Source organism: Callorhinus ursinus, unplaced genomic scaffold (genome assembly GCF_003265705.2).
Source record: "Callorhinus ursinus isolate GAN/ISIS: 27379988/994484 unplaced genomic scaffold, GSC_fseal_2.0 scaffold73, whole genome shotgun sequence".
NCBI lineage: Eukaryota > Metazoa > Chordata > Mammalia > Carnivora > Otariidae > Callorhinus > Callorhinus ursinus.
The window spans coordinates 5,657,482-5,666,745 of record NW_027397135.1 but is presented as its reverse complement, the minus strand read 5'-3'; the positions used below and the strand labels follow the sequence as shown (position 1 = coordinate 5,666,745).

At 39.5% G+C, this 9,264-nt stretch overlaps 1 protein-coding gene across 2 annotated transcripts in view; it reads left to right on the top strand.

The window, feature by feature from the left end:
- The window catches only part of LANCL2 (LanC like glutathione S-transferase 2), a 57,910-nt gene that overhangs the window by 10,339 nt on the left and 38,307 nt on the right, over nt 1-9,264 (top strand). For both annotated transcript variants that reach the window (XM_073886908.1, XM_025853149.2), the window contains exon 2: nt 4,852-4,969. In XM_073886908.1, the coding sequence (XP_073743009.1) occupies nt 4,852-4,969 (118 nt within the window). The remainder of the gene's footprint in view (nt 1-4,851; nt 4,970-9,264) is intronic.

Here is a 9,264-nt window from a genome sequence, read left to right as displayed (position 1 = left end):
GGGGGGGGGGGGGGGGGGGGGGAAGGGGAGTCTCCCCGGCTCTGCCGCTTGTTGGGTCCCTGCTGGTGCAGCAGTGGCCCGACTGGGCCGCGGATCACAGTTTATGGCCGCCCCGAGCTGAGAGCCCGCGCCTCGGCTCCGTCTCTGCAGCCGGCTTCCCCGCTCCGATCCCTGGGAGCTCTGCCGCACTCAGGCACCCCCCGTCTTTCTGTGACCTCGAGGGTCCTGAGACCACACTGTCCCGGGAGGATTCCATCCCCCGCTTAGCCACTGCAGCGACGTCCCTCAGCGGAGCCAACTTCTAAAAGGTCCGATTTTGTGCTCCGCGGCTCTAGCACTTGCCAGAAGCGGCCGACGGAGGCCCCTCCCCCGCCGTCTATCCTCCCGAATATCGCCTCGGATTCACTTCTCCGCACGTCCTACCTTCCAGAAAGGGGTCGCTGCTCTGTTCAGAGAGTTGTTGCTACTCTCCTCTTCGATCTCCTGTTGAGTTCGTAGGTGTTCAGAATGGTTTGATCCCTATTCAGCTGAATTCCTGAGACCAGACGAAATCTAGGTCTCCTACTCCTCCGCCATCTTGCTCCGCCTTTACACTTTTTTTCTTTAACAAAAAATATGTTCTTCTTATCTTTCCTTATCCAAAACAATTGTACTTTTTCTTAGACTTTTAATAACAGTTGTTTCCTTTTAGTCTTGTTATTTCTATCAGTTTTAATGACATGTATTGTTTAGAATTCTTAACCCTTAGGGACCTTAATTTCTAGTGAAAACTAAGAAGTAAACAATTACGGATTATCTGTTCCACAAGCATTCTGTGAATTGGTTATATTTTATGAATACATTTCACAATTCTAGAAGTATATTCTTCCTCATAGTAGATTTTTCAGTGTGGCAAACCTGTTTACCAATGGACCCAGATATCTTTAGTTCCTTGGTAATAAGAAGCCAAAAGTAGATAAACCTGTGCCCTGTAATCATGTCTCAGAATTCCAGCACTTTGAATATAGGATCCTAGTCTCTCTTAGACTGTAAGATTTCTGCTGAGAAACCCCATCGGAGGTTCCTTTGTAGGTTATCTATAATCTTTTCTCTTGATATCTTTAGGTTTCTCTCTTTGTGTTGTGTTAGAAGGTAGGAGAAGGACAGTAAAGTATCCCTGATGTGGGAAACAGAGACAGAAGAAAAGAAAAGAAATTATTAAATTTCCTTATTACTCACAGCCCATGGACAAGTCCTTGAAACAGGCAGAGTGACAATTTCTCCAGGGACTCCACTGCCTCAATGTCAACACCTTGCTCAGGGCAGAAGGCCCACTTAGCCCAACCCCCTCCCCCCCATAAGTCTGCTTTAACATATAAAAATTCCTTCAGAAATTTTCCTTTCTCTCTAAACCCTGCAAGATATGTGTTGGCAATCATCTCCCAAGCATATGACCCATCTGAAGGGTCTCAGGACTAAGATTTTATTAAACGGTAATAAATGACCTTTTCCCAACAATGGCTAAGTCCCTTAAAGGTCCTGAAAACCTTGTTTTCAAAATTCCTTAGAGACTTACACTATCCCTAAACCTCCTCCCAACTTGTGGGTATATAATCGCCATCCCTCACGACCTCTTTGCAGCTCTTTCTGCCCATAGGTCCTGTCCCCGGCTTTAACAAAATCACCTTTTTACAGCAAAGATGTCTCAAGAATTCTTTCTTGGCCGTCGGCTTTGAACCCTGACGTCTTTCCTACATCATCCCCCAAGTGGAGAAGGGACTTTGAGACTGGGAAGCAAAGCAGGCGACTTCATACAGTTTACAGTGTTTTATTCAGGGGAACTTACTGATGGGGGATCGGGTGGAGAATGACCCAGACATTAGTCCAGAGATTTTAGAGAGGGAGGGGACACACAGAAGGGCATTGTAGTGAGATCACGGAGGGTTTGCCTGCATTTCAAAGGGCTTGCCTGTATCTAATTGGCAGTTAATCTTTAATTACATCTTATGGCACCACCTGTGCATCAGGAAGGGGTGAGACTGTGTTATCTCTAACAGATTCATGGGAGGTCAAAGCAAGCCTCCCCCGATCCTGGCCTTGATGGGCATGTCTAAGGTATGTATGTTAATCTTCCAGGGCCCAGAACATGGAGCTTCAACAGAGGTCATCAAGTGAACATGAAGAACAAGATGGAGGGCCAAAGATCGAGTCAGTGTTGTCAGCACTCCTACAGTTTGATTTTTGCTAGTTTTATTATAGTGTGTCTTAGACAGGGACATTTCAGATTAAAATAATGGGGTGATCTATTTATTATGTCCAGATCTTTTAAGAGGTTTGGGAAGTTCTCTGCTATCATTTCTTTAAATAAGGTTTTGCCCCCTTTGTGGAACTGATGCAGATATTGTTGTTTTGTTTTGAAGGTGTCCTGTAGATCTTCTTAAATCTTTTTACTGTTTTTTTCTTTTTTGTCTTCAGACTGGGTTGTTTTGAAGTTCCTATCTTCTCAGTGATTTTTTCTTCTGTTTGGTCTACCCTTTGCTGTGTTTTCTATTTCATTAAATTCTTCAGCTCTAGAATTTATCTTTGATTCTTGTCTATGATTCCCATCTCTTTGTTAAATTTCTCATTTTGGTCATGTGTTCTTTTTCTGATTTCATTAAATTTTCTATATTTTCTTTTTTTGTTTTTATTTTTATTTTTTGAAGATTTTTATTTATTCATTTGACAGAGAGAGAGAACACAAGCAGAGGGAGCGGGAGAGGGAGAAGCAGGCTTCCCGCAGAGCATGGAGCCCGATGCGGGGCTCGATCCCAGGACCCTGGGATCATGACCTGAGCCAAAGGCAGATGCTTAACGACTGAGCCACCCAGGAGCCCTTTCTGTATTTCCTTGTAGCTCACTGAGTTTCCTTAAGACAGCTATTTTGAATTCTTTATTGGATAAATCATACATTTTCATGTCTTTGGGTTTGGTTAGTGGAAGATTATTGTGATCTTTTGGGTATGTCCTGTATCCTTGATTTTTCATTAACCTGATTTTTCATTAACCTGTGTCTGAGTCCAGAACACATTTGCAGGAATTGTGCCCCTTTCATGCGCTCTGCTCTGGGCATCTTATATGCTCTTGCCCCAATTTTCCTGTTCTCCCCAGTCATAGAGCTCTCTCAGTAATGCTCCATACACAACGTCTGTGTATTGTAGGCAAATAAGGGAGAAAAGTAACTTTTCTCTGCTTTTTACAAATGGAAAAGAGGCAACTGTCTTCCCTTCTCCTTCTGGGAGAGTTTCATTAAAAATATCATACTCTAAGTCTTTGGAATGTAAATCGATTTCTCTATGAAAAAGATAAGCCCGTTACTCTTCAGTTATACAACTCAGAAATGTCTCCCTGTTTTATTTTTAATTTTTTTAAAGATTTTATGTATTTATTTGATAGAGAGAGCACAAGCAGGGGGAGTGGCAGGCAGAGGCGGAGGGAGAAGCAGGCTCCCCGCAGAGCAGGGGGAGCCCGATGTGGGGCTCCATCCCAGGACCCCCGGATCATGACCTGAGCCAAAGGCAGTTGCTTAACCGACTGAGCCACTCAGGCGCCCAGTGTCTCCCTGTTTTAAGGCCTCATCCCGGTCAAATATAAACACACACCTCCAGGGTTAAGTAAACCTCTCTGGACTTCTTACAATGTATACAATTGTAACTTAATTCCTAAGGGTTGCTTTTAGTCTAGAATCCCAAGTTTCAGGAAAATTTGCCCTGAAAGCCCTAAACTGTGTGGTAACACAAAAACATTTTCTCCATAGTCTCATAGAGGGACATTTTTATAACAAGTCAGTCCTTCAGTAAGACGCACAGTCATAAATTTGTGTCTAGTAACAGAACTACAAAATACATGAAAGCAAAAAATAGTAAAGGGTTAAATAGAAAATTCCACGATCATAGTCATGGATTTTAATATATCTCAGCAGTTTCTCTCTCAGCTAGATTTTTCAGAAATCATCAAAGGCAGAAAAACCTGAACACTAATGGGGTACCTGCATGGCTCAGTCATTAAGCGTCTGCCTTCGGCTCAGGTCATGATCCCAAGGTCCTGGGATCTAGCCCCACATCAGGCTCCCTGCTCGGCGGGAAGCCTGCTTCTCCCTCCCACTCCCCCTGCTTGTGTTCCCTCTCTCGCTAAATAAATAAATAAAATCTTAAAAGAAAAAAAATCTGAACACTCTCAACTACTTATTTAAGAATGCTGCTAAATTTCTCTTGAGAAAGGCTACCAGTGAATAAGAATACTTGTTTCCTTAGCTCTTAGCAGCCTTGGGACTTAATATTTTTAAATTTTTTTATTATTTGTTAATCTGATAAGGCAAACTGTGGTACTTATATTTATTTGCATTTCATTAATTGCTAAGTAATTTAACATTTTTTATATGTTTGTCATTTCATATTTTTCTTTTTGTAAGGTACATTGATAATTTTAGGTCTATTTCTGTATTGTTGTGGTCTTTTTTTACTTATAATGTTTTATATTGCAGATGTTTCCCCCTTGTCATTAATTTTTAAGCCATCTTTCTTATATTCTTTAACTTACAGAAGTTAACATGTTTGTGTAGTCAAATCCATCTTTTTTTTTTAAATTTTTATTTCCTTTGGTTTCTGCAACTTATTTTTTGTAATCCTACCAATGCCTATAGTCCATATAGGGCATTATCTCATTTAAAAACTTACCTTATGAAATCAAGGTAGACACCCATGAAGCATCGAAATGGGCCAGGTAATATAATTTCTACCTCTTACGTTCTGACGTCTTAGATTATTTAAGTATTTATTATAATATTGCTCTATTCTTATGCAATATAAATTTCTGTGTTCTTTTGGTTCTCAGCTCATTCATAATTTCACAAGGCGAATCCAGACCAAAATCAAAGATCTTTTACAGCAGATGGAGGAGGGGCTGAAGACAGCCGACCCACATGATTGCTCTGCTTATACCGGTTGGACAGGTGAGAATGTGGGGTACAAGTAATTGGTATGTTCTATTTTGGATTTATAATTATAAGACTTGAATTAAAATTTTTCTTCTTTGAAAATAGTCAAGTTTTATACCCTTCAAATGATACCTTGAACTTCTTCAGTGATGAGTGCTTTGGAGTTTTATTTCTAAGAAATATTTTCTGCTTGAAGTTTGATGTGTAGTATGTCAGATTTTTATAGCATATATGACCTAATGTATGGGTATCTATGAAAATGCATAATAAGAGAACACTTGCTCTAGGGTCAGTTTTTTGTTTGCCTTTATTACTTTGATCTTTGGGACAAGTTGTAGTATGTGATTTCTCCGTTATGCATAAACTGTTTAACCCATTGCTTGTACTCATTTGACTCGTTTATACACATAAAGATTTCGATTTTGAATTTAGTGATAATAATTGAATAAGCAACCTGTAGTACACATTACATCAAAAAACTTAATTTCAAAATTAGCTTGCCTTAACTATTCTTTACATTCTTATTATTTTACCATATAGCCCGAACATTGTAATAACTATTTAGGGAGTATAAAAGAAATAAAAGACCTTCTTCTGAGAGATGAGACTGCAGTATGGTTACTGCTAATAACAATTTACGTATCCATTTACAGCCCTTGTTAAGTTTTTATAGTGTAGTCAATGAACAGCATAGACATAAGTATTCATGTTAGAATTACTGAGAACTGATTGATACCTGCTTTTGCAGTGCGCAACCAAACACGATGGCCCTGATCTTTTTTTTGTGTTCATTTTTATATTTATTTCTGTGATGCTTTATTTGTATTTCCCTATTATGAATACAACATTTACATAATGACATTAAAATTAAATTTTTCAAAACTATTAAACTCAGAAAGACATGGAGCTAGTTCAACTTACAGAACCAAAGAAATTTACCTTAAATGTAAATTCAGATAATTTTAGCTAACTTGAATTACAATGCAAAGAAGGATTTTTAAAAAATATTTATTTTAGAGAGAGTGCCTGTGAGTGGGGAGAGGGGCAGAGGGGGAGAGAGAGAGAGAGAGAATCTCAAGCAGACTCCCTGCTGAGTGCAGAGCCTGATACAAGGCTCGATCTCACAACCCTGAGATCATGACCTGAGCTGAACAAGAGTCAGATGCTCAGCTGACTGAGCCACCCAGGAGCCCCAAGATAATTTTAGCTAACTTGAAGTAAAAAGCAAAGAAGGATATTTTTATTTATATTTATTTATTTATTTTAAGATTTTATTTATTTGAGAGAGAGAAAAAGAGCGTCAGCTGGGGGGAGGGGCAGAGGGAGAAGGAGAAGCAGACACGCACTGAGCAGCGAGCCCAATACAGGACTGGAACCCAATGCAGGACTCAGTCCCAGACGTAGAGATCATGACCCGAGCTAAAGGCAGATGTTCAACCTGACTGAACCACCCAGGCGCCCCAAGAAGGATATTTTTAAAGGAAAAATAACTTAGTTATTTTTTAGGGGAAATCACAGATTTCCCCTAAAAAGTCTTTTACTTAAAACATTTCTTGTTGAAACAGGGGTTTTAAGTCCATGATTAGTAGGTTCTAAATTAGCTATGCATCAGAAACAGAGGGCTTTATAATAACATATTATCAGCCTCCATCCCAGAATGATTACATGAGGATCTCTGGCAGAGAAGTCCAAGAATCAGTATTTCTTAAAAATCCCCATTTGTTGTCATCTTTTGGAATCAATGATAGAGCCATCGTGGAGGTATTTGGTGTGAATGGTTAAAAATAATATTTAGGGCTCTGGGATTCAGGTAGCACTATGGAATCTACTTACACCCATACCTCCTATCTTTTCTCCTAAAACTGTACAGTACAAGAAGAATGAATAAAGAACCCACAACTTATTTTTTTTTTAGCAAAATTGTGAGATAGAGAATACACCGAATAATAATGTATGAAAAACAAATAGAATCCAAAATAACTGTAGAAAGTGACAGTGGTGTCCAGGTGAGGAAGCCAAATGACCCATGGGTGGCAAAATATATTCTGCACTTCCCCCTCTCCCAAATCAATTAATAATTATTCTCGGAAGGATGAGACACACCTCTGGGGGAATTTTTGAGGGCATATCTGAACACGAAGTGGGCAAGGAAGAGAGGCAGAGAAAAATGGTATGGAGAGCATACAGGGAACAGATGTTATAGAATTTTTTTAAACAGCATTATTCAGGAACTTCATCCCTGGTGGCACTGGCTGGTAGTGTAGTCAAAAAGGAAGCGTCAGTGAGTCAGTGGTAGGAACCCTTGTGAAACAAATAAGGATATGAGAATCAAAGGAAATCTGGTCACCACAAGTCACCATATACAAATAAACTGTCACTTAGTAAGAAGAGGATGCCCTTGAGATTAAAAAAACAGGGAAAGCTATCCTAACATTTTCCCTCTTTTAGAGAGTCCTCCTGTTAATAGTTGATTCAGAAAAATTCACCTAATTGAAACTTAAGAAAAAATTCAATTGTATACGTAATACTAGAAACAAAGGAGTATCAGATTTTGTCAGTGGAAGAAGAAAAAAACACCAGGAAAATGCCATTACAATGTGGAGAAGAATTGCAGCATTTTCAACATTAATTTTGGAACTTAATCAAGCAATTGTATCACAGAGCAGAAATAAAAGGAACCCAGAAAAGAGATGGCAAGACGATAAGATGATGTGAAATAAGAACTGAAAGAACTAAGAAAAGAAATTGAAGGACAAGAAAAAATCACTTCAGAAATAAAGTCCAAATGACAAGGGGCTGAAGAAAGAACTGACACTACAGAAAGCACAGCAATACCATAAAAATGAAAAAACATAAAATGAAGAGAGAACTCTAGTTTCTGGTCTGGGAAATGAGTTTAGAAGTTGTCACTGCAGGGCACCTGGGTGGCTCAGTCGGTTAAGCAACTGCCTTCGGCTCAGGTCATGATCCTGGAGTCCCGGGATCAAATCCCGCATCAGGCTCCCCGCTCAGTGGGGAGTCTGCTTCTCCCTCTGACCCTCCCCCCTCTCGTGCTATCTCTCACTCTCTCTCTCTCAAATAAATAAATAAAATCTTTAAAAAAAAAAAAGTTGTCAGTGCAGAGTAAAGAGCTGAACAAACTGAAAGATAAACAATTCTTAGATCCATTAATGAAGTGAGGTCATAGGGCAGATGTCTACACCAAAAATAGGAGAGATAGACAGGGAGATACAGAAAATCACAATTTACTGGAGCAGAGATCCACACAAAGGAACATCCATGGGAACGAGTGTGGGGATAAGAAATTTAAACCTTAATTGATGAATTGCTAGAGGCTGAGTGTGAACAGTTATGAGAGTTAAATGCCTCTAAATGGACCCAGTTATAAGGACCCTTCTTCACTTTTTCAAGTTTAACTCCAGGAGTTCTCTCGGGTTCTCACTGAGATTGGAGAAGAATCCCTTTGTGCTTCTGGAAGGGCTGGAAAGAGGAACCATTTTGAAATATGTGAGAGCATTGTTTTTCTTCACCAGATGGGCCCTCGGGAGAAACTGTTTCACCAGAACCTAACCTACTGGAGTTTTATTGAAGCCAGACTTCCCTGCGGGAAGGGAAGTACCCAACTCCAGCCCCCTGTAACTGTCCTGTCCAACCTACAGGAAAGAAAACACTGAAAAGCACTAGTAAAGGTCATAGTCCAGGGGCACACCAAAAGACTGAGACCTAATCATAGGACCATAGAATGCTTCTACTCTCCTATTCCTTACCACCACATTACTAAAGGACAGGTTACTGCAGTTTCTTTTACCCAGTACATTATGTTCACCTTGCAATAAAAATTTACAAGGAATACTAAAAGGCAAAAAAGTAAAACAGAATTAAAACAGTTTGAAGTGACTTAAGTAAACGTCAGACCCAGAATCAGATACGGCAGGAATGTTGACATTATCAAAGCGGGAATTTTCAAATACTATGATTAGTAATGCTGAGGATTTTAGTGGAAAAGGAAACATGTAAGAATACATTAATGTAAGTAGAGAGATGGAAATTCTTTTTTTATTAAGTTTTTATTTAAATTCCAGTTAGTTAACATACAGTATAATATTAGTTTTGATATATAATATAGTGATCCAACATTTCCGTACAATACCCAGTGCTCATCACAACCAGGGTACTCCTTAATCCCCATCACCTGTGTAACCCAACACCCCCACCAACCTCCCTACTGATAACCATCACTTTGTTCCCTGTAGTTAAAAGTCCGTTTCTTTGTTTGCTTTGTTTGTTTTTGCTAAATTGCACATATGAGT